Source organism: Monodon monoceros, unplaced genomic scaffold (genome assembly GCF_005190385.1).
Source record: "Monodon monoceros isolate NGI ecotype Baffin Bay Population unplaced genomic scaffold, NGI_Narwhal_1 Super_Scaffold_3, whole genome shotgun sequence".
Taxonomy (NCBI): Eukaryota; Metazoa; Chordata; class Mammalia; order Artiodactyla; family Monodontidae; genus Monodon; species Monodon monoceros.
The window spans coordinates 38,913,058-38,937,124 of record NW_021703780.1 but is presented as its reverse complement, the minus strand read 5'-3'; the positions used below and the strand labels follow the sequence as shown (position 1 = coordinate 38,937,124).

The 24,067-nt window shown below is 51.8% G+C and overlaps 1 protein-coding gene across 11 annotated transcripts in view; it reads left to right on the top strand.

Moving 5' to 3' along the window:
• The first annotated feature begins 897 nt into the window (after positions 1–897).
• The window catches only part of SCUBE3 (signal peptide, CUB domain and EGF like domain containing 3), a 38,056-nt gene continuing 14,886 nt past the window's right edge, over positions 898–24,067 (top strand). For 4 of the 11 annotated variants that reach the window (XM_029243642.1, XM_029243644.1, XM_029243640.1 and 1 more), the window contains exons 1-7: positions 4,864–5,091; positions 15,312–15,434; positions 16,425–16,550; positions 18,307–18,441; positions 19,420–19,545; positions 19,738–19,854; positions 22,017–22,064. In XM_029243642.1, coding sequence (XP_029099475.1) covers positions 5,073–5,091; positions 15,312–15,434; positions 16,425–16,550; positions 18,307–18,441; positions 19,420–19,545; positions 19,738–19,854; positions 22,017–22,064 — 694 coding nt within the window. In that variant the 5' untranslated portion in view covers positions 4,864–5,072. Of the gene's footprint in view, positions 1,472–4,863; positions 5,092–15,311; positions 15,435–16,424; positions 16,551–18,306; positions 18,442–19,419; positions 19,546–19,737; positions 19,855–22,016; positions 22,065–24,067 lie in introns of those variants that run through there. The other 7 variants (XM_029243635.1, XM_029243634.1, XM_029243639.1 and 4 more) reach the window with 7 other exon arrangements.

The following is a 24,067-nucleotide window of genomic DNA, read 5'->3' as shown; positions in this document are numbered from 1 at the left end:
TCTTTGGGTCTCTGTGTTTACACACATAGGCAGATTTCTGCGGGTTAGCCTTTGCCCCTGTGCTAAGCGCATGAGACTGTTTTTTATACATAAACCCAGGTCTGTGCGGGTAGGGCGCCGGGTGGGCTCTCTCCGAGGCCTTAACTGCAAGGGAGTCTGCCCTGGAGCTGGCAGTTTCAGCTGCGGAAACGCTACTTTCTTCTTGGTCCTCAATTAAAGTGGACTCGGCACTACGAATTGGGGACTGAGTCCTGAGGGTGTGGGGTCTGTGGTGGAGGTGAGAGTTGGGAGGGCGTAACTCGACCCGCTGTCGGAGCCGCTCTCAGTTTTTCGAGGTCCCGTGTGGCTGTGTCCCGCGTGTCGGGCTGTGTCGGCGGGCGAGCCTGAGTGCCCGTCCGGTCTAGCCCAGCCTCCCCGACACCCTTCACTCTCTTTGTCTCCTGTTGTAGGTGTGAGTGCAAACCTGCGTCGCACAGCCCTCATCGCGTGCGAACGCGGGGGCGCACCCTAGCTCCCCCACTCTTTCCGCCGGTAGACAGGACGAGCCGGAGCCGGGTGCTGTTTGGTCTGGAGCCGAGCGGTGCTTGCATTGATCCATTGATTGTGCGCGGTCTGCGCCTGACCTCCCTGCTCCCGGGGAAGCCGTCTCCATGGAGACCGGGCCCGCTCCCCCAGCGCCGGATTGTAAATTCCTGCAGGCAGCGGCCCGGCAGCGTGGGGAGGGGGCCGCCGCGCCCGGGCGCGCAGGGGGAGCGGCCGCCGCGCCGAGGCCCCATTTGAAAGAAAAAAGGGCACGGAAAAGGAGGTGGTGGAGGAGGAGGGGGAGGAGGAAGAAAACGAAAAGGAGCGAGGAGAGGAGGAGAAAGAGGAGGAGGAGGAGAAAGGCGAAGAAAAAGAGACGGAGCCTGAGAGAAGGAGAAAGAGCGAGGGAGGAAGAAAGAGAGGCAGAAAGGGCGTGTTTCTGGCGCTGCGTTTCCCCTCCCCTTTCTCAGGTCCCTCGCTCGGGCTCTGCGCGCTCTCCGCTGCAGCTCTCTCCAGACGAAGCTGGGAATTGGGTGGGATTATACGGAGCAGCCCCGCCGCCGCCGCTAGCGGAGCCGGGCTTGGAGAGGGCGGGGGCTCCCCTCCGTCAGCGGCGCCGGGCGCCCCCAGCCTCGTCCCGCTCTCCGCCTCGCTCTCCCCGGCGTCGGGCCGGGAGAAGCCGGCAGCATCGGGAGCCTCTCGCCAAGGGCGCCGCGGTCCGCGGTCCGCGCCCGCACTCCCCGGCCCGGCCCCGGCGGGGCACCCCCTCCCCTTCCCCCTCCGGCGCGAGGGGGCCCGGCCCGCTTCCGCCCTCCCCGGGCCGCGAGACCGGCTCCGGCCGCCCGGCCGCCCGTAGCTTCAGCCATGGGCTCGGGACGCGTGCCCGGGCTCTGCCTGCTAGTCCTGCTGGTCCACGCCCGCGCCGCCCAGCACAGCAAAGCCGTGCAAGGTAAGGAAGGAGGGGCGCGCGGGCGCCGGGCTGCCTGGGCTGCAGGGCCCGAGGGCGGGGGCGCGATTTCCGAGGGGCAGGGCAGGTGCTGGGAGGCGTGCTGCTGTCAGGAGCGGGCACTGTGCACCCGCACTCCTCGGCTGGGGGCCTGACCTCTGGGCGCTGCGCCCCAGGCGAAAGGCTGGAGGAGCCAGGGGCGGTACGGGTGAGTGAGAAGTTTGGGGAGCCGTGGGCAGAAGTGACCACGCATCTCAGAGTTCTGCTTGACTTCATTGCCACCCCAGCATCTTCCAAAGACTTCTTGTCCTCCAGAAGTATGAGAGAGAATCTTCTCTCCTCTCAAACATTGTCAGAAAACTTAAGTTCTGGCCTGGACAGACTGAAAGAATGAAAACTTTTTCAGCCATGCTATATTTCTTCCCCTCGCCCCCAGTCTTCAAAGTTAGACAGAAATTTCGAAGTTGTCTTATCAGAAAAATGTTAAACAAAGATAGGATCTTTTAAGGAAAACCAAAAAACCAACTGTCTCCCTCTGGATGGTAGAGGGCTGAAGAAGAGAAGAAAATTTCTGTGACTCTGGCTCCCGGCAAGAATGTCGCATTTCTGCCTGTTTGGGGGGAAATCTCTTTCGTCTTGCATGGCTTTCATTTCTTATCATAATATTTATTTATTAAGGCCTTGGGTTTCCAATTCCATTTAAATCCAGGTCAGAATTGCATTAAAATAACAAAGTAAAATTCCAGGCTGGGGAGCTCTGACAGATCCCTCTAGGAATTAGAGAGAGACAGGGAGGCCCTCCCGCCCCCATCCCTGACCCCAGGCTCATTGCCTGGCCAGTCCCAAGGCTGTGCTGGCAGAAACCAGGCTGGTGGGCTACAGTTCTCTTGGGGACAGACTCCCCTCCCCCTTGACCTCCTGCTGCACCCTTCCCCCATCGAGTCCTCACCCAGGAAGAGATTTATATGGACAAAAAGAAAATTCCTCATGCCTCAGCTTTGCCCAGGAGAATATGATTCTGCCTATTGTCCTAGGGGCTCCTTGAAGCCAAGTTGGGGTGTGGAGGTGGCTGGGCCACCAGGGAAAGTTCAACTTGGGAGTTGGGGAAGTCTGAGTCTCTGGCAGTCGGGTCGCTGTGTCCTGGAGCCTGAGCACTTGGCTCGTAAGCCGCTCTGTGTCCTGGATGGGCTCCCACTCTCTTAAAAGGAAGGTGCTATATCAGTGCCATCCTCTTCTCCCCAAGCACTGCCTCTTCAACTACCCCCTTCCTCCTCCAACCTGTCCTTTAATAGAACGCAAACACTAGAAACCCTTGGCTGTCAAATACCAGACCTCACCCCCACCCCTTCCAACCCCAAACTGCCTCTTCTCTAGTCCTGGTTCCAGACAGCCCACTACCACTGCCACCCCCAGGCTGGGAGTAGCCCCTCTCCCACTGTGGATTTGCTTGTGTTTTCATAAACAAAGGTGGTTTTTGTAGTGCATGCTGACTTACTCATAACATGGAATTAGCTAGGGAGTTTAGTCTGAAGGAAGGAACAGATTTCATGCAGTAATCTAGAGACGAGATAAGGGCCTCTTTCAAGTTGAAGCCAGTGTCTGTAGTGGCCTAGTGAGGCTGGGGCCAAAAGGAGGAGCAAGCAGCATATTCAGGGGGGGTTTGTGGGGCAGATGGAGACTCCGAGAAGGGACAGGTGCCATCAAGCCAAGGCTTTCAAGCCTGAGAGATCAACCTATCCTTCAGGGACAGAGGGACTCAGAATCTCTCGGAGGTACTTCAGGGCTCCCTCTTGCATTTCATCCTGCTGCTGCTGTGGGAAATGCAGCCAGAGCGGAGGCCCTGCCCTCAAGGAGCTTACAGACTATAGTTTTGCCCACTGCTTATCTCACATTCGAGCCACACTTGCTCTGCCTGGGCTGCAGTTAGCTTCACATCTTCCTTCCTTCTGATCCCTGAGTCTAGCTGGGCGTAGATTCCAAGCCTGTCGTTTCAGCTACCTTTAACCCTACTATTCAGGAAATTTATCAACCTGGTCTTCTAGAGTTGCCTCACAACAGGTTTGCTGGTATAGGGGGACATCTCTGGTCCCAAATCTACAGGCCAATGTTGCAGGAAGGACAAGTATTGACCGGGCAGGGCAGCCTTACCCATAGACGGTGCTGTGGACATTCCTTGCTCTCAGACATATCTCCAAGGTATCACCAGTGCCAGAAGGTGTGCTTTGAATGCCACATGCTTTTAAATGAAGCTCTAGCAAGTCTTTAAAATACAAATAACCTTGGCAAGTATCTTGCCAAGAGTTACTATAGCACTGGGTATATCTGGGCCTCTGTCCCTTTTCTCCAGAGATTCACCAGGGGAGAACCAAAGTGGTGTGGAATGGAGAGGAGGGGAGGGACACAGAAGGGAACCCTGAGTATGCAGGTGTGTGTGTGTGTGTGTGTGTGTGTGTGTGTGTGTGTGTGTGAGGTTTACCATGATCACCCACAGGTGACATAGCTGGTGTATGTCTCTGTTGTGAGTTAGTTGTTAAGCATGTATACAGATGTTTTAGTGTCTTTGAGAACTGTGTGTGTGACTGGGAATGAGTGAGCATGAGGGTACATGATTTTGAGTGTTTTTCAAGTGCCTGTCTGTGTATTTTAAAGTAGACAGACTGGATAACCAGGATAATTGTTAACTTAAAAGCATTAATTTGCTTTGTTTTTTTTGAGGGGGGACTGGTGGTGTGCAGCAGTGGTTAAAAAAGACCTAATCCTTGCATGGGGCTCAGGTTACAGCTGAATGAAAAGGTCTCCTGGCCTCCTGGGGAAAACTTGTCCCCAGGGCCGGCTGGGAGAGCCAGCCTGGCCATTTAGTTTACCTGGTTGTTTCCTCTCCTCATTAGGGATAGAATTTTGATAACGTCGTATATTTAGAGTTTCCAAGTAACACCATCCCTGGGACTGGGCGCTCATCTGGCAGCAGACAGTGTCTCTCTGTCTCGATGCGTCTCTCCGGGTCTCTGTCTGGGTGTATGTGTGTGTCTCTCTCTCTTTCCCCCACGCCTCTCTTCCTCTTTAATGTGGCTGTTTCCTCTCCTCCCCGCTTCCCTGGGCTCCTGTGGCCGGCTCTTACAGTGAGGGGACTGTTCCTCCTAGCCCCTCCCTCCAAAATATGAAATGAAAACCATAACGGTGTCAGCGGGTGAGGGTGGCCCCGTGGGCAGCCGGCTATTGCCCGTGCCCCATCCAGGCCACACTGGGGAGAGAGAGGGAGAGGCAGCCTCCACTCTTGGAGCCTGATCTTCCCTTTAAGCCTGACCCCCACCCCTCATTTTTCCAGAAGGGTGGAGAGGTGGGGGTGGACTGCTTAGAAATTCCTCAGGAATCCCTTTGACCTCTCTTCTCTCAGTGACATGTCCTCTAAGGGGGTGGGGAAAGCCTGGAGCCAGGGGAGAACTTTTCCCCTTCTCACCCTTCATCTCCCGAGTCTCTGCAGGGTGGAATGAGAGAGAGGGGACTAGAAGACACCGCGGCCAGAATTACTACAGGCAGAGAACGAAGAAAGTTATCAGCACCCCTAAATGAGACTGTTTCCTGAAACCTTCAGGAATCCGAGCACATGAGAACCGGTTTGAGATGTAAGCGGCTGGGACCTGTTGTAAAAGGAGCCAGCCCTGGGTGTGAGTTTGGGAATGCGCGGTGTGCACTCACTGGGGCGTGTGAGCGTGCGTGTGCATGACTCAGGGTGTGTGAGTGTGTGTCTGTGCTCTGGTGAGAGGGAAAAGGAAGCAGGCAACGTGCATTTTGTTTTCATTGGAGAAGTAAAGAAGTGGAATGGCTAGGTCCCGAGCCTTGAACTGAGCATGGGGGAAGGGAATGGATGGCTTCAGACCGTCTTGAGAAGATGGAGGTAAAGAGCTTGCTGCCTGAACTAACCCCAGTCCCTACCCCGGCTCTGGTCCCTGCGTGTCAGGGTGTGGGCCTCCTTTGACGTCCCATACCCCTAGCACATGACCACTTATAAGAAAGAGTCCCTGTCAGGGCTGGAAACTGCAGAGTTACTCTGAGGCTGGCAGTACCCACAAGAGGCCCAGACCTGGGGACAGCTTCTTCAGGCTCAGTTATTAGACAGGAGTCTGGAAACAGAGGGACTGCTGGTCCTTGGGGGGAAAAGTGATACAACTGCCAACCCAGGGATGTTTGAGGGGTAGAGGAGCTAGCTGCCTGCACTAAGTGGGAACGTGGACCCTCCCCTCCTCGTCCCCTTTGGCCCCTCTGTCACCAGACTGGCCACTCTCTTCTTTTCATGCCCACATACTGCTAGCCCCAAATGGCACAGGGTGGGAAGTATGGTAGGTACCAGTGGCTTTAGGTAAATGCAGAGCCCGAGGGTTGGGGCCTCTGAGGGCATAACTGAAATTCTCTTCCTCACTTACGAAATGGACGAGAGTATCAGTAGGGTCCCTTTCAGCTCTGAGATTATGCATCTCTTCAAAATCCTTCCAGCTGAAGGTGGAAGACACTATAGCAAGCCCCAGTCCTGCAGCTGGGGCTCCCCAGGCTTCTCGCCTGAATCTCATGCCTTTTTCTCCCTGGGCCCTTCTTCACTCTCTCCTGCCCGAATCTACGTCATGTGGCTACTCTTCTTTTCTTCACCCCCACCCCCACTTTCCTGGGGCCTCACATACCTGATAGCTCTTACCGTGTCCTTAAGTGGGGTATTTCCCCCTGGAAACAGCCCCTGCAGGACACGTGTGTGTTTTTGTGTGTGTGAATGTACGTGTACCCAACTGCATTGGGAAGTAGAGCTGAAATGTTTGTGTCCTGGGAACTGAGTACTCTCTGGGCAAGGCCCCAGGGCCCCAGTTCTTGCCCCACACCATATAGTCTCAGTTTCCAAGACTAGCTCTCTCTATTGTGCTCCAACCTAGACATCTCCCCTTTTCAGACCAAGGCACCGTCTTGTAGTTGCCATTAGATTTTGCAATTTGGCCCTACAGGCAGAATGATGCCCCTTAAATAGGGTGCTGTGGCCCTCACTCTTACCTATGGTTTCCCTGTAGCTAGAACCATAGCCCTAGAGATCTGTGGGGTTTGGATGTCAGATCCTCAGGCCAGGGGCTATCTGCCTCTGGTCACTGATGGTAACAGCTGAGGACAGACCTGGGCAGGAGCTGCTGGGCTGGAGAGAAGATCCAGAATAAGGAAACAGATCTAAGGAATCCCTCGGAGAGGGTGGAGTGTCAGGATATGTGGGCTTGGGGGGAGCTGGGAGAAGGGGGGCGCTTAAAGGGTAGACCCTGGGGAGCAGGTTTACAGAGAGGACGTTTTTACAAGTTTCTAATTATATTTATTTGGAGTTTTCCTCTGGCGGTTTGAAGCTGTTAACAGCAGGAACCTGTATCCCTGGTGTTTGTTTTTGTTTCTAACCAGCTGCTTCGCCCAGCCTAGTGAATCCAAGGGCAGGAGACACCTGCCCGCTGCTGCACTGCCCACCCCTTCCTCACTGGAACTCTGTCTGCTCCCACCATGGTGCAACCACCCTCCTTCGCTGCCCACCCACAGCCCTGCCCTCCTCCCTGCTGCCCCCATGCCCAAAGCCTGGGAGCATCTGTATGCCTACTGCTGACTTACTCCCAGGAACATCCGAATGTCAGTTCCAGGCCATTCCGTGGTTCCATAGTGGATGCTTGCTTCATGCTGAACTAAGTGCTGAGTCGGGGTGGGGATGGGCGGGGGGCGCTATGACAGCTAAGGCATGATTCCTCCCTCATACGTTTATAAAAGACACTGTATACTGAGAGAGCACCAGACTGGGAGTCAGAAAACCTGTGTCCTGGCTGTGCACTAGCTGTTTTCTCTTTCCCAAGATACTGTCTCTGGGCGTGTTCCTCATCGATTCAGTGAGAGACAGGGCTGTTTGAGAACCACATGAAATGGCCTACATGAAAGAACTTTGCGTGCTTGATGGAATTATACATTATCTGACATCATCACTGTTTATCTTGTTATTTTTTCCCATCAATTTGGAGAGAGAAGACTGATCATCATGAAAAGGGAATGTGCCTCAGCCCACGGCCTGACTCCCTCTCCGGTATTCTGTTCTTTCCTCCCCACTGCCACTACCCTCTACCCTACTCATCCTCTAAACACCTCTGACTCAGGGTTATTGGTTTAGTCCACACTGAAAGGGAGAAAATTCTTGTCCATTTAGGGGTACATTCAAATAAGCAAGGAGCTGGATTAGGAATAAGATAGGACACTGTCAAGTTCAGCCCTGCACCTCTCCAGTCACCAAGCACCAACTGCTTTTCCTGGCTCTTCAGTTGAGCAGGCTAAGCTTGTAGGAGAGGGAAGCGTACTTCTTTAAAAGGAACAAAATACTCTGTCTCCTCTCCTTAGGGTCGTCTGTGTGGTTTCCTGGACTCTCTCCAAGCCTGTTCATCCCTGACTAGGCTTTGTCCAGGCTGAGGATGGGCCCAGGCTCCAGCTGAGGTCACAGCCCAGTTCCAAATTGGGAAGACAGCCTGAGAAGCTGGAGCTGGGATGCCAGGCTCCAGCATGTGCACATACGGGTACCTGCATATGAGCAGATATGCACATATGCAGGTACACATACGTGCACACGCTGCAGGTTAGGGTGTCATGGCCAAAACCTGAGCTGGTTCTACTCTGGATGTTACTTGGATGTGGGAGGCAACATGGAAGAAAGGAGAGGGGAACTGACCAGGAGCAGCAATGGAACGTTGGCCCCTGGTGCCCTGTCGTGAAGGTGTTAGCACTGAGGCTGGGGGACGTCTGTCTGACAAGGATACTCTGAAGAGATGCCTGAGTGGTCCCAAATAGCATCTGAAGACCCTGAGGACCTGTGTATTCTATGGGATTCCCTCTTATACTAGATTTGTTGGTCCCATCTCTTCTGGCTTCAGCATGACCAAATAGATGCCTTTAAGTGGGTATCTTACCATCTCTGAGTTACCAGTCTCCCTACCCTTAACTTAAAACTAAATTTCTTGGGACTGTCTTCTACCCAGAACAGTTGTGGGGTTACAGGAGAGAAAAGAAGCTTTTTCTCCGCAGTAACACAGAACAGAAAGGATGCCACAGTATGGACCTCATCCACTCACCCACCAACCCATCCATCTATCCATGCATCTGTTTAGCAAATATTTACTAAATGCTTTTAATATATTAGTCTGTCTTGATGAACTGGTTTGCAAGGCAGAAATAGAGACACAGATAGAGAACAAACGTATGGACACCAAGGGGGGAAGCGCGGGGACGGGGCGGGGCGTGTGTGGGATGAACTGGGAGATTGGGATTGACATATATACACTAATATGTATAAAATAGATAACTAATAAGAACCTGCTGTATAGCACAAGGAATTCCACTTCTCTGTACAGTAGAAACTAACACAACATTGTAAAACAAGTATACCCCAATTAAAAAAAAAATGTATACATATATATACATATATATTAGTCTGTCTTGTTCGCTGATGAATGCCCAGCGCCTAGCACAGTGCTTGGCATGTTGCAAATGCTCAATAACTGTTTGTTGAATGAATATGCTCAACTCTATTCTAGCTGCTGTACAGGTTTCAAAGATTCAGAAGCCATGGCCTCAGGGAGCTCAGAGCTTCCATAGGAAGATAATACACAGGAACCAAAAGTTAAATAATGGTGTAAGGTAGCATGTAAGAGGCATCACAAGATGGCGATTGGTCAGAGGATGAGAGAACCTGACAGTAAATGCCTTCAGAGTTAAAGAGAAAGAGTAAATTAGAGAAAGCTGCACCAGTCAAAGGTAGCTTCCCAGCAGTGGCACCTACACTCGGTCCTCAATGATGGGTGAGGCATTTCAAGAGAGAAAAATAGAGGAATGAGGTAGACACAGCAAACATCCTGGGCTATCCTGGCTGGGCAAGAAGGATGCCACAGCCATGTGGGCACATGAGGACACCAAACAAGCTCCTTTGGACCTTTGCAATGGGCCCAGCAAATTTGTCCACAACTACCCCCAGCCCCTCTGAGTAGTAAGGTGACAACTGTAGTAACATAAAGATGGGGTAGACTCTACCTACGGGCATCTGCTTCTCTGCAGCCTGCATTCCTGCTCATTTGCCCTGGTTATTCCAGAGCTGGACCTGGGCAAAATTTTGAAGCAGATAAAGTGTTTATTTGGGGGTCCTCCTGCTTCCGTTTTAGGGTACACTTCCCCATCCTCAGAAGGGAATCTTAATGCTTAAGCCTGTGTTGTAATAATCCACCTTTTCTAGTCTGTCCTCTAACCCTCATATCCCCCACCTCATCCCACCCCTCCTCCCTGTTTAGCAGAATTTATGCAGTGCTCTGTTAGGTGCTGAAGCAAATCCAGAAGAAACATCAGATGGTGCGGGGAAAAGCTGCTGCTGTTACAGACCTGTGCATTCATGCCAGGAGAAGGTGAGGCAGGGAGGTCTTGGCTCGTCTGTGGTGTCTTTGCAGCCACCACTCTCCCCTGATTCAGCTTGTGATCCAGGCCAGTGCCTGGGGTGGGGGAAAGGGCACAAAAGGACAGCCTTTACAGAGGATTGTGGAGGGCAGCTTTTTGGTTCCCAACTGGCCTCTCACCCACTGCACCTGCTGCTTGGGCAGTTCCCAGCATGGGCAGAGTAGTCAGTGACACAGATACCTTTAAGGATATGTCTCCCCCAAATTCCCTGTACCATCACGTGCTCCCCTAGTGCCGCATCTCCCCACACCAGGCCTCAAATGGGGCTTTGTTAAGGGGAAGGGGAGAGGGGTTCAGAAAGGATACTGGGGAGAAGGTTGGAGAGAAGGAATAAAATAACGACCTTTATTGAGCATTTACGGTATGCCTGCACTGCAGTGCTAAGTACTTGATAAGTATTAACTCATTTGACACTCATGGTGGCCCCATGAGGAGGTGCTGTTATCATTATTCCCATCTACAGAGGAAGGAGCCGGCAAGTTCAGAGGCTGGCCCAGGACCACAAGGACATGCATGCAGCTGGCATTTGAACAGACACAGTATCACTCCAGAACCCGTTTTCCCAAACATTCTGTCATGTTCCCCCTGGTCTCTTCCCAGCTTGGGCAAATAGTCTATCACATTATCTGAGTTGGGAAAGGAAGACAGAGAGCAGTCCAGACTCACGCTGGAGATCCTGATGCAGCTGGTCTAAGAGAGTGCCCAGACAGTCAGCCACATTTTTTTTATTTATTTATGGCTGTGTTGGGTCTGCGCGTGGGCTTTCTCTAGTTGTGGTGAGCGGGGGCCACTCTTCATTGCGGTGCGCGGGCTTCTCATTGTGGTGGCTTCTCTTGCTGCGGAGCAGGGGCTCTAGGCGCATGGGCTTCAGTAGTTGTGTCTCGCGGGCTCTAGAGAGCAGGCTCAGTAGTTGTGGCGCACAGACTTGGTTGCTCCGCGGCATGTGGGATCTTCCCGGACCAGGGCTCGAACCCGTGTCCCCTGCATTGGCAGGCGGATTCTTAACCACTGTGCCACCAGGGAAGTCCCCAGACAGTCACATTTTTTAAAAGGTCCCCTGGGAATCCCAGGGTGCAGCCACTGGTCTAAACCAATTCCTGCCCAACAGTATCACCTGGTTTGTTAGGCCAGCTAGTAAACACCTGCACGCTGAGAGAATGAACTAAGATGAGACTGTGCCCATGGGTGTTGAAGGGATCCCTGCATGGACAAATTGGGGGTGGACATATGTGGGGGGAGCTCTGAAAGAACTGGCAAAAGGAGACGATATAATTTGGGGCCCTACTTCAGAGCTCTGTTTTAGGCTTGTTCTGCTTCAAAAGATTCCATCCAAGTAATAATTCCATCCTCAGTGAGTGACCAGCCAAGTGAGGAAAGCTGAACATGCCACACAAGATGGCTTTAAAGTATTAGCGGAGCAACTCAGTAATAGCTGCAAATGAGCTGAGGCAAACTGAGTCCCCTAGGACCTGGAACTTACCAGGAATAGGGCTTACCAGGAAGACAATTTTTGAGCCAGTTTTGGGAAGCTGGGAACAGTGTGGCTACAAGAAAAAAGAAAGGACTGCATTTCAAATGTGAAGAATGAGATGTGTGAATGTGTGAAAAGGGGTAGGAATGGTTTAAGTGTTGGAGAGGGATAAGTATTATGAGCAGGGAATGAGCGGGAGGGGTAAGATGGCAGGAAAAGCCCAACTGCCTGAAGGGTCTAAAGGTTCTGCCAGGAAGCCCGGGTTTGCTGCAGTCAGCATAAGGATCCACTCTATAGTACCGGTGAGCATTGAATCAGAGGCAAACGGAAGAACTCGGAGCCCAGGCTGATGTAGACTGTCGTAAAGCCCCAGCTGATTCAGAGACAAGCATGTTCCTCTGAGATGGCCCTAGAGAAGGAGCTTCCAGATGAGTTTCCAAGTTGTCCTGGCCGCTGGGGAAGGGATGGAGAGACACAGAAGGGGAAGGGATGGAGAGACACAGAAGGGGAAGGGGTGGAGAGACACAGGAGGGGAAGGGATGGAGAGACACAGAAGGGGAAGGGATGGAGAGACACGGGAGGGGAAGGGATGGAGAGACACGGGAGGGGAAGGGATGGAGAGACAGGGGAGGGGAAGGGATGGAGAGACACGGGAGGGGAAGGGATGGAGAGACACGGGAGGGGAAGGGATGGGGAGACACGGGAGGGGAAGGGATGGAGAGACACGGGAGGGGAAGGGATGGAGAGACACGGGAGGGGAAGGGATGGAGAGGCACGGGAGGGGAAGGGATGGAGAGACACGGGAGGGGAAGGGATGGAGAGACACGGGAGGGGAAGGGATGGAGAGACACAGGAGGGGAACAGGGCTCAAAGCAGGATGAACATGATTATTAGTCACTGGCATTGCCCAGTGCTCTGTACCTGCCTCTAAGACTCACAAGGGTTACCACAGGGAAGGGGGTGATCATCCAGTCCCCTTGCCTCCGGGGGCCCCAAAAAGAACATCTAAAACTTTGGATTCCATTCAAAGATTAGAATTAGTTGTTAAAAGATATTTTCCCCAACATGGAGGGCATGTGCAAATGTGTGGACAGAGAATAAGGACTTGGACCTCAGAGTGCCTGGTCTTTCTTCATGCATTTAACCACACTTGAAATGTCCTTTCCCCTTCTAACTGTCTAATGGTTACCCAACTTCCAAAACTCAAACTTGAGTCCCACTCCTCAGGGAGTTTTTTTGGTCCACTCGGGCCCAGGGTATCCCTTATTCAGAACTCGTAAAGTAGTGCTGTCCAGTAGAACATCCTGTGATGTTGGAAGTGTTCCACACCTGTGCTATATCCACTGTGGTAGCCGTTAGCCACGTATGGCTGTTGAGCACTTGGCCTGTGGCCAGGACAACTAAAGAACTGAATTTTAAAGTAATTTAAATTTAAATAGCCACATGTGCGTAGTGGCTACCATCTTAGCACAGTCATAGAGCACCTGTTATCTGAATCAGTGATTTAATAATTATCATCTCAAGCTTCTGATACTTTATTAGGTACTTTACACAAATTATCTCGTCAGCTGTTCACAGCCTCTCATGAGGAGGGATTATCGTCCCCATTTTAAAGAGGAACAAATAAGAGAATCAGAAAACACGCCCTAGAGAGTGGTAGGGCTGGATTTGAACCTGGGACTGGCTGATTATTGTCTTTCTACAATAGGACGTTTCTTAGTACCATTTTCTCTTCATCAGTTGGACAAACTGATTCTCCATGCAGCGTCTTTTTTTTTTTTTTTTTTTTTTGCGGCACGTGGGCCTCTCACTGTTGTGGCCTCTCCCGTTGCGGAGCACAGGCTCCGGATGCGCAGGCTCAGCGGCCATGGCTCACGGGCCTAGCCGCTCCGCGGCATGTGGGATGTTCCCGGACCGGGGCACGAACCCGTGTCCCCTGCACCGGCAGGCGGACTCTTAACCACTGCGCCACCAGGGAAGCCCCATGCAGCCTCTTACTATCTACACAGGTCCCTCTTGCCCTGTCTCATTAACTAGAATTCTATGCCCCCTCTACTCCATCCATTCACTTTGGGATGACTTCCTAGGGTGAGCTAGCAGGCAGATACCATGACTGCAGAGCCTGAGGGAGGTGGAGAATAAGTGTGAATTACAGCAATTAGATCACTGGGCGTGGTGGACTGCTGCAGAGGGGTCAAAGAGTTGGAGGGTAGAGTGCAGAGCCGAATAGAAGCCCAGAAGATTTGAGGCAGGTGTTTGGGAGCACTCTTCCAAATTTCAGTTCCCTTCTTAGCCCCAGGAAGCCTTAGTCCTACCCCGGAAGTTCTTGACATCAAAAAGAAAAGAACAGTTAACTGTTTCAAGCTAGGACTCATGGGTGTCTATAAATTGGAGCAATTACTGATCCACTCATTCATTCATTCAATAAAAAATATATCAAGCACCTTAAGGATTTGGATTCAGTAGGTCAGCAGTCAGGCCTAAGAATCTGCATTTTAACAAAAACCAAGCAATTCTATGACCCATAGATCACACTTGGAAGTTATGATCTTGATTTCAAATCCCATTTCTTTACTTGCAGTTTGCTACACTACCCTGGGTTTCCTAGTTCACAGCTAGAAGTTGTCTCTTCCTCCTCTGATCTTCCCTTTAATGGAGATTCTCAAGCCTGGCTACATATTAGACTCACCTGGGTAACTTTAGAAAAATAACTGATGACCAGGTCTCAGCCCAGACCAGCTGACCAGAATTTCTGGAGGTAGCACTTGGGTATCTCCTAGGGGAGTTGACTCTGATGTGCAGCCAAGGTTGAGGACCCTCTTTCCTTATCTCTAATGCCCTCGTGGCACTCGACACATCCTGCTTCATGTTACTTTTTTGTCTCTCCTTTTGGCTGGTCAGAGTCATCTCCGAACCTCCACAGCCTTAAATTATAACGCATTTTTGAGTGAAACATTTTCACCTACTTCGGTTCAGCTTTATGGGCACCGTAACATTGCCCCAGAAGTTGGAGTCCTTTGCCCAAAGATGATAAATTATTCTCTTTCCTATGTCCTTTCTGAACGTTGGCTTTTCTGCTAGATCTTGGGTGGCCTCCTCTTCAGCATAGCTCTGTGAGTAGCACCTTGTGTCAGAGCGAGGTACACCTGGGGTTAGATGAAAGAGCTCAGGGTGGTGGGATGGATGGGCCTGGATGAATCAGCTGGAGAGCCGCAAAGGCTGCACTTATCAGGCTTCAGGTTGCTGGTGCCACAGCCCCTGCCAGCTCCTAGTCCCTCTGCTGTTGAGGGATGGGTCTAGGCAAATCTTCCAGGATGGAACTTCTATCCTTTAAAGATTCTTGGCGCCATGGTGGGCAAGTGGGAGCAGGCCTGGTCTCAAGCAGAACTGTGAGGCAGATGAAGACTCCGCAGATGCCCCATCTCCCTTTCTTCCTCCTTGAATTACCAATAGTCGCTGGACCCTGCCACTTTCCCAGAGGCCACTGTCCCCGTGCCTTTCTCTTCCCCCTCCCTCTAAGTCTGCTCCTAAGAAAGGTAAACTAATTCACCCTAGGTTGAATGTTTCTAATCAAGTGTGCTACCTACCCAGTCCAAAGGTTTTTTGTTTGTTTGTTTTTAAATCAAAGAGGAGTGTTTCAAATGATGGAATTTTAGCTGTCATTGAGGATTAAGTATTTTTGAGGGGAGTGGGCGTTCTTTCTGAATTCCTGAAATTACAGGAATTTCAGGAATTCAGAAAGATTCTGAAATCGGAGGGGAGGCCACCTGCTTCTGGAGGGGTTGCCCTCTATTTTAGAGGAGAGGGGATTTTGCCCTGAGGGACCACCTTCAAGACACCCCTTAGGAGGTACCAAGAGAGGGTCTCATGTGTTCCTTCTGCCCCTGCCAGATGTGGACGAGTGTGTGGAGGGGACTGACAACTGCCACATCGATGCGATCTGCCAGAACACCCCACGGTCGTACAAGTGCATCTGCAAGTCTGGCTACACAGGGGATGGTAAACACTGCAAAGGTGAGGCTGGGAGGGCACCTGGAGAAGGGGGACCTGCCGGAGAGGGGAGACCCCCACTGAGCTGCTCTCAGTTGGCCACACTGTACATTACACTAAGGCCTGCAGTCCCTGCTGGCGTGGGGAGAGGGCTGGAGGAAAGCTGTTTCTTCCCAGAGAGGGTGTCATTTTCTAATTTGCACAAAGGCCCCACCATATATGCTGGCTAAGGCCCTGGTGGGAACAGTTCATGGCCATACAGCCTGACTGGGTGGGGGGATCAGAATCATGGGACTAAGGCCTGAGGTTCCCTGACACTGGAACCTCCATCTTTAGACCCTTATGCCATGCCCCAAAAGAATGAGAACAGGCAATCTACCCTAGGGGAAATTCATACTATAAACAAACACATCTCCTCATAATTAAAGCAATGCAAATTAAAGCAGTCGAGATGTTATTTTAAATTTATGACCTTCGGTGCTGGTTAAGACTTCCACAAGGTGCACTCGTTCATTCCTGGTGACATTATGAATTGAAAAGTGATTTTGTCATACTAGCAGGAATCTTGAAGTTATTTATACTCTTTGACCCAGGAATTTCATGTTTAGGAACTTGTTCCAAGGAAATTCAAAGAAACTATATGGGAGAATATGTTTTTTGATGCATCATTTATGATAGAAAAATAAATGGAAGGAAACTAACAATAGAGAAAAGGGATTAATAAGTTATGATGTAGCAACATAATGGAATATTTTGCAGCCATGTACAGTGATAATTGGAAAGACTGGATGGAAACGTAAAAATGTTTATGACTTAAGTTTAGATGAAAATAGCAAAATGCAAAATAGTTTGTAGGCTATGAAAGTAACTATGGGAAACAGAGACACATACAGAAGCACACACATACACAGAGGTTCTATATTTTTTAAAAAAACACCATAAGGCTGAACCCAGGGGTGGACAGTCGGGGGCACGCAGGTGGGTCCAGCTGCCTCAACTCCTATTTGCCCACAGATGTGGATGAGTGTGAACGGGAGGATAATGCAGGTTGTGTGCACGATTGTGTCAACATCCCTGGCAATTACCGATGCACCTGCTATGATGGATTCCACCTGGCACATGACGGACACAACTGTCTGGGTGAGCGAGGGTGGGGCAGGGCATGTCTTGTGGAGGAGGAGGTGTTTTTAGCCTTTTCTATTCCCAGGCGAGAAGAGGAAAGTGCACAAAAAGCTGCATTCCCACAAAATAGAAAACAAAGTCAGCCTCCCCCTGGAAACTAGATGCTGAGGATGAAATAATCCTTCTGCTGGATGAAAAACATGAAGGAGATGCTGCTAGAAAGTGTTCTCAGGGGAAGGGCCAGGATATGACAGTAGTGGGCTTAGTCACGGGAGGTGGAGCATGGTGGGAAGATGATTTGGCTCCAGACAGATCCTGGCTCTGCTGCTTACTAGTTATGGAGCCTTGGGCAATAGGGATCGTAGTATCCCACTCAAAGGGCTGCTGTGTGACTCACCATGAGAGAACATGTGTAAAGAGCCCCGTACAATCCTTAGTACATGGTAAGTGCTCAATAAACGGGAGGAATGTCAATGACGATGAGGAGGAGGGGGATGCTGATGCTTCCCTAACCTTAGGGTTATATAGGGTTCAGACTCTTAACCTTTGTCTTTTAGGGGAACCCTAAGTCATCCATGCCCTTGGCTTCAGTTTCCCCACTGAGAACTAGAGGAAAGAACTTGGCTAGAGTAGCAAAATCACAAGGCTGGAATAGAAGGGAGCAAATAGAAGGATAGAATATAGGATGGGGTAAGAGCAGAAAGACAGGGATAGGGAGAAGTCAGGGGTGTAGGAGATGGGACAGGAACAAGGCAAAAAAACGTATACCTCCTTGGCTTTCCCTACAGATGCATCTCTCGGGCAGGAGCCTGCTGGATCTGGGCCTCTCTGCCCTTGGCCAGAAGGGTGAAGGACAGGGTTTCAGGGCGCAGCAGAGAGGATGGGAAGAGGACAGATGAGGCCCTTAGGTGTCAGGTCCCTTAGGAGCTAGATTGGTCCATTTGGGTCCATCTCCCTGATGCCTCCCTGTGCCAAGGAAAACTGAGAAGGACTGTGAACTTGGGAGGGTAGTAAGCAGCATAGAGATGGAGTCAAGGCATTGAAGTGGGAGCCCCGGAATGAGCTTGGCATTGGGGCCTGGGGGTGGTGATTTGGGGTTGGTAATCAGGGTGTGGCCTGGCAGCTCTTCCCCCATCCCTCCCCGCCAAGCTACCAGACTTTGTTTTGTTAAACCAAAATAGGAGAAAGGCTAGGGAATGTGGCAGCAAGCCCAGGCATGGGGGAAGGGGAGGAAGGACGGGGTCATGGCCTGTCCACAGAAATGGTCCCTGCCCCACAATGAGTTGAAGTTCACTACCTTTCCCCACCCTGCCCCTCCAACCTCAGCCCCGTGGCCAAAGCTCTCCTTGCACATGGAGCCCTGATTCCCTGGCTGCTCATCACAACCAGCTGCCCACAGTTCCTCCCCGTCGTCCGTCTCCATCCTTATCTTCATCTCTGTTTCTCTTGCTCTGACTCCTTTCCTAATGTCCTCTGCCCTCGGACCCAATGTCAACAGGTGAAGGAAAGGGAGGCCATGTTGGAATGTCCCCTCCCCACCTGTGTAACTCCCCAGCTCTTCCCTCTTAGAGTGGCCTCTTCACAGGCAGTGGAACGTTAGCTGATGAGTGGGTGAGAACTGCCTAGCGTAAGGCTGGGAGTTGGATTTCCGTGGAGGGGATGTGCATGTGTGCTGGATTCTTAAGACTGCTTTCAGCCCTGGGTGCTGAAGTCCCAGCGCATGACCAGACCCTGGCCCGCACCCACGGCCTCACCAACCACCTGTCCTGCACAGATGTGGACGAGTGTGCCGAGGGCAACGGTGGCTGTCAGCAGAGCTGTGTCAACATGATGGGCAGTTATGAGTGCCACTGCCGGGAGGGCTTCTTCCTCAGCGACAACCAGCACACCTGCATCCAGCGGCCAGAAGGTCAGCCTGTGACCTGGGAGGGCCCAGCCCTGCACTCCCAGGCTTCTCTCTCCACCTGCTCTGGAGCTTCCCCTCAGTGACCCCTAGGTCCCACCCTCTGCTACTCTTTCTTCTCTTGTCCCTCAACCCAGTTACATCCTAAGGGTTCCATGGACAGATACTTGGGGTTACAGGAAAATCTGGGAGAATTCATTTGGGGCTGGGGGTCAGTATGGGATTGAGGCTACCATGGGACATCCTCTGTGTCCAGACCCAAGATGAGTGTCGCTCCTAATTGTAGATGGCTGAGCCCTAAGCCGATGTTATCTGAGAGGACCTCACCCATGCCCTATTCCTTGGATTGGCTTGGGAGGGTCAGGCAGGCGTAGTGGGGTATGTGTTGTCTGTTTCTGTGACTCTGCCATTACCCTCCCACCCCCGCCGACTGTGACAACCCTGAGGGCAGAGACTATGCCTAATTCATCTTCGTATCCCCAGAACCTAACATACTGCCCTGCTTGTAGTAGGAGCTTAATAAATACTTGTTGAATAAGACGTATAGTGATTATCTGTACTAATTACTCCTCACTCACATGATAAATGTTACTTATCTTCTTCCCACTCTGACTGTAAGCTCTTTGAGGAAAGAGATCATGTCTTACATTTTTCTGGATCCTTCCTAGATCCACCCAGTACCAGCACAGTGCTGGACAGCTATTAGACACTAGTTTTTGGTTGTTTGAAGGAGAGGGTGATCATGCAGGGTTGGGAGGCTGGCTGTCAATACTTATATCTCATTCAGAATAGTTCTGAGCTCTGCTCATTAGCACCCAGCTCTATGGGCAGGACAGGGGCCCTGTGAGGGGGAGCCAGTCTCCTCTGTGTTGTAGCCTCAGTGAAATCCTCCCACTTCCCTAGGCCCCAGCTATCCCTTCTAGTTTCTCTTCCTCTAGGCGTGCAGGAGTACAGAACATTCACCGCCCTCCTCTTCCCTTTTAGAAGGAATGAATTGCATGAACAAGAACCATGGCTGTGCTCACATTTGCCGGGAGACACCCAAAGGGGGTATTGCCTGCGAATGCCGCCCTGGCTTCGAACTCACCAAGAACCAACGGGACTGTAAATGTGAGATAACTGGGACGGCAGTGGGGGAGAAGGGGAGACAAAGAGGAAGGGCGTGGGGCCTTGGCAGCAAGAGGTGGGAAGAAAAGAGAGCGTGGGAGAGGCAGCTAGATTAAAGGACCAGTCTCCATGTTATGGAGAACTGGGGTACCCAGGGAGAAGCAAGCTGACAGGCCTCCTGCCCTCTCTGCACAGTGACGTGCAACTATGGTAATGGTGGCTGCCAGCACACGTGCGATGACACAGAGCAGGGTCCCCGGTGCGGCTGCCATGTCAAGTTTGTGCTCCATACCGACGGGAAGACGTGCATCGGTGGGTGAGGCCAGTGGAGAACTCAGTCCACCTGTGATGGGGGTGGGGGTAGGGGCCCTTGGGAACCAGGGGAGGGGGGAGCACATGGGGCCCGAGTGCTGAGAGCAGAATGACTGGTGAGTAGGTTGAAGACCCAGACAATGCCAGGTCTAGTGAGAGACGACTCTGAGAGACTGAAGGGCTCACCTGACCCTCCTGCCCTCCCCCACCCATTGGTTCTGCTGTCCCACCCCTGGGAGCCTCACCATCCTCTTAATCCAGGATAAAGTGTTGCCAGGTTGGGAATAATTAGCAGAGGTGCTTGTTGATGCAGGCCGTGGTTGAGAAGGGGGAGGAAAGCTGGGGCAATGCAATGGATTAAGCCTGCGCAGAGGCCCTGGTTGACAAGTATGGTAAGATGGGAGCTGTCACAACCCAGTGTCCCCACTCTGGAACTGAGGGTGGGACAGAGTGCTCTCTCCTGGAACAACCAGCCTTGAACTGACAAATGGGGTTTCCTGGCTCCAGGTATCTTTTCCTCTCTCTCCTTGCTCTCCTCTAAATCTCCCTTCCAGTCCTCTTACCCTAGGCCCCCATTTCCTCCTCTCTCCTCCACATTCCAGTGGAGCTCTGCCTGTAGCCTTCCCACTTCCTCGCCAATTCCAGCATCCCATCCCTCTCACCCTGGTTTGGGGCCTTCTTAACCCCTGGACCCCTTGTCCTGAATTCCTAGGCCTTACCTCACATATCTTTAGGTCCCATAGATGAGTTCAGTTCCTTAATTCCTAATTCTATAAAAGTCTTTAGTTTTTATTGTTGTTGTTGTTTGTGAAGGCCAATTGCTATGTGCTCACAGAGTGCTGAGAAAGACAGTGGGACAAGGTGTCCCCTTGGAAAAGTGGGAAATGAACGCAGAGAGTTTGGGCAGGGGGAAAGGCTGTGTTGAGCCAGGCAGGGGTAAGCTTGTCCTGTGGGCACGGATATTTATGAATGGACGTTCATCTCATGGGATACAACATGCTGGGGATGGGAAGGTGTGAACACAGTCACCTGGTGTGTTTATGAGAGACAAGATATTCCGGTTCAGAACCAGACTCTCTCCCATCTCACTCCAGAGACCCACCCCGTCTCTGCAGAGAGCACTGCCTTTCCCCCAGTCACAAGAACTGGGGAGCAGACGGTGCTCTTAAAGGTCTCCCTCAGGTACCTGCTCCAGAGACTTGCACACACAGTTCTAAAGCTCCTTAATTAAAATCTCTCTTGCTGCGTGTTTCCCTCTGAACTAACTCGCCCAAATCTTGGAACATTTTTGGGTCTTCATGTTGCCTTCTCCAGGCTGGTTTGTTCCAGCTCCTTTCATTTTTTCCCTCATAAGTCTAATTCTTCTGCTTTCCAAACCTCCTACGATGCCCTGGACACACTCACACATCCTAGAGACTCCCAGAAGAAATTGCATGCAGTCCCCAAAGAAAAGCTGCATGTGTTAGGACAGAACTTGGGGCCCATGGGTGTGAGGCCAGGTCCCTCTCTGATGTCTTGCTGTTTAGATAGTCCTGAGCACAGCTGCTTTTGAAAATACTCCTGTTAAGCTTGAGCTCTTCTCTAGTCAAGACCCATTCCACCCTCTGGGCCATGGCCAAGTGAGGCAGAAGAGAGCAAATGAGGCTGTTCTAAGGTTCATAGCTATGTCCTTTCCAAGTTCCTCTCCCTCTTCTCCAGTAGAACTGATTTTACCTTGACCTGTATCTCATTTTTCTCCCCAGCCCTGGTAGAAGGAAACTTCGTTGTTCGGGGCCATCAGGACATTCAGATTTAGTGGGGAGGCTGAGAGGGCGGTACAGTTTAGCAGAAAGGGTGGGCACCCTCTGGGATTTGGGATTTGGCAGCTTATAAGACTTGAGGTTGCATCCCAGCTCTGCCTTTGGCATGCTGTGTAGTACTGGGCCCATGACTGCCCCTCTCTGAGACTCAGCTTCCCATCAGTCACTCGGTGGGAGCCTGGCTTCTTGGAGGACACCAGGCAGGACAACCCTGGGGAATGAAGTGTAGGAGTCTCAGAGCTCATCATTTGGGGCCAACGGTTTGGGCCTGCAGGGAGGAGGAGGGTGGGGAGGGGTTGGGGCACAGAGGGCCACAGTAGCTCCCGCGCAGCATCTAAACAGCTTTTTTACAATGTCAAACAGGGGAAAGGCGGCTAGAGCAGCACATCCCCCCTCAGGCCGTTTCTAATGGTAAATATGTCTGCTCTCTCCGCTTGCTCTCGCTGGCTTGCTAGGGGAAGGGCTAACCCGCTGGGGCTCCCACTAACCGCATGCCCACGGGCTCCCCTGGCAGCCTGGGTACCGGGCCCATTGAGTGACAGGAAACCTGAGTCCCCACGAGCTGGCCTGGGAGCCTTCATGTTGGTTTTCTTTCTATGATCCTGTCACTCTCCTTCCTCTCCTGCTCCTTTGTCCCACCTTCTAACACCTCACCCCTTCCCAGCCATCTGCCCCCTCCCTCTCTCTGCCTTCTACACAGCTAAAGACCCAGCCAGCTGCACTTACCCATCATGCCCACTGAGATCGGGGTGGGATAGGGTTAGATGCCATCCCCTCCTTGGGTTCTTACCCATATTAGCTCACAGTCCCAGCATCACTCACCATTCTCTCCCACCATAACAGTTAAGTGCACGACATTTGAGTTCAGACAGACCCAAGTTTGAATCCTGGCTCTGCCACCTTCTAAGTGTGCCACCTTAAGCAAGCTGCTTTCCTCTCTGATCCTCAGTTTACTCTTCTGTAAAAGAGGGAGAATAAGAGTCCTCTCTTAGTATTGCTGTGATGATGGAGATAGTGCATTATAGCATCTACTAAGTGCCTGACACAGAATAAGCACAGATTAAACTGTGATTTAAATACACAGCCTGAAGAGCAGAGGTTTGAGGCAGCCAGAGAGGCCCCTCTGGAGAGCTCTGCCCTGCAGGGGCATGCAGCTATGCCCAGCTTCCTGGTCCAGCCTGGGATGGTCAGTGTGCCAGCTCTACTGCTCCCCATCCTGGATCCCTCAGAATTGACTAGACTTGGTGCAGGATCTCTGTTCCCCTCTCCCTGCTCCAGGGCTTAGAGGGTTTCTTCTTATGCTAAGACCACTCTTGTGGGGGATGGCTTGGCTTGGAGCCTGAAGTCAAGGTTCTCTCCTAGGTTCTTCCCATGGTCTCGGGGAACCTCAGGAGAGACTTAAGGTGGGAGTGGCACATAGGAGATCCCGCTGTGGCTGCTCCCAGACCTGGGCATTTGAGGGCCCAGGGCATGACCAGGGACCCACAGGCAGAGTTGGGCTTCTTCTGGAGTCTTTGCTCTGCGGGTCTGCTCAGTGACAAGGGTTGGGCCTGAATTTTAGGAGTCAAGGATTCAAGAAGATGATAGTACTTTCCAGCACTTTTCTCATTCAGCTCCCCTGCTTCTGAGAACCTCTCTCCTCTCTTCCCTAGTGGAGGCCTCAGGATTCTGTCTCTCTAATGGGAGAATTCTAGGCCCCCCCAGAGGATGGACCACACCTCCCTCACAGTCCCTGCGTCAGGGCCTTGCACTGTTTGAGCTGATGTTTTTTCTCCTGGGCTCATCTGACTCTTCTGAGCTGCAGTTTAAACCTCTATTTTTCTCCTGCTCTGAATTCAGAAAATAGGGAGAGTGGCCCATCCATACTCCCCCAACTCCGACCTCTCAGCAAAGGGAAAGCTTACCGGTCAGGAGGGGTCAACAGAAGAGACTTAGCTCTGAGGTTCTCTAACTCTCTCACCTATCTTCTTACGCCCTTCCTTCTCCTCTGGATTCTTCTCCTTTTGCCCCCTCCCCTAGCCTAGACAGTATTTCCCCCATTAGGAAAGTAAAACAACAACAGGACAGCCAGCTTATCTCCCTCTGGAACTAAGAGGAGGGCCTGGGAGGAGTTGGAGGTAGCCAGGAAGGGGCTGGGAAATGATGGAGTACTAGCTGTCTCCTCTGAGGATGAGCAGTCAGTCCTGGAACTGGGATCTTTCTTAAGACAGCTGAGCAGGGAGGAAGGGGAAATGGATTGACGGTCATCTCTCAGCTGTCTTAGGAATCACCAGGCTCACTCTTCCCAGGATTGTCCCACCATGACCCCCCACCCGCCAATGAGATAGTCGAGATGGTCGGTGGAAAGAGGAGGAAACTCCTGTTGTCCCTTCTTGATCCCTGGCGGCGGGGACCACCCTTACTTAGCTTCCATC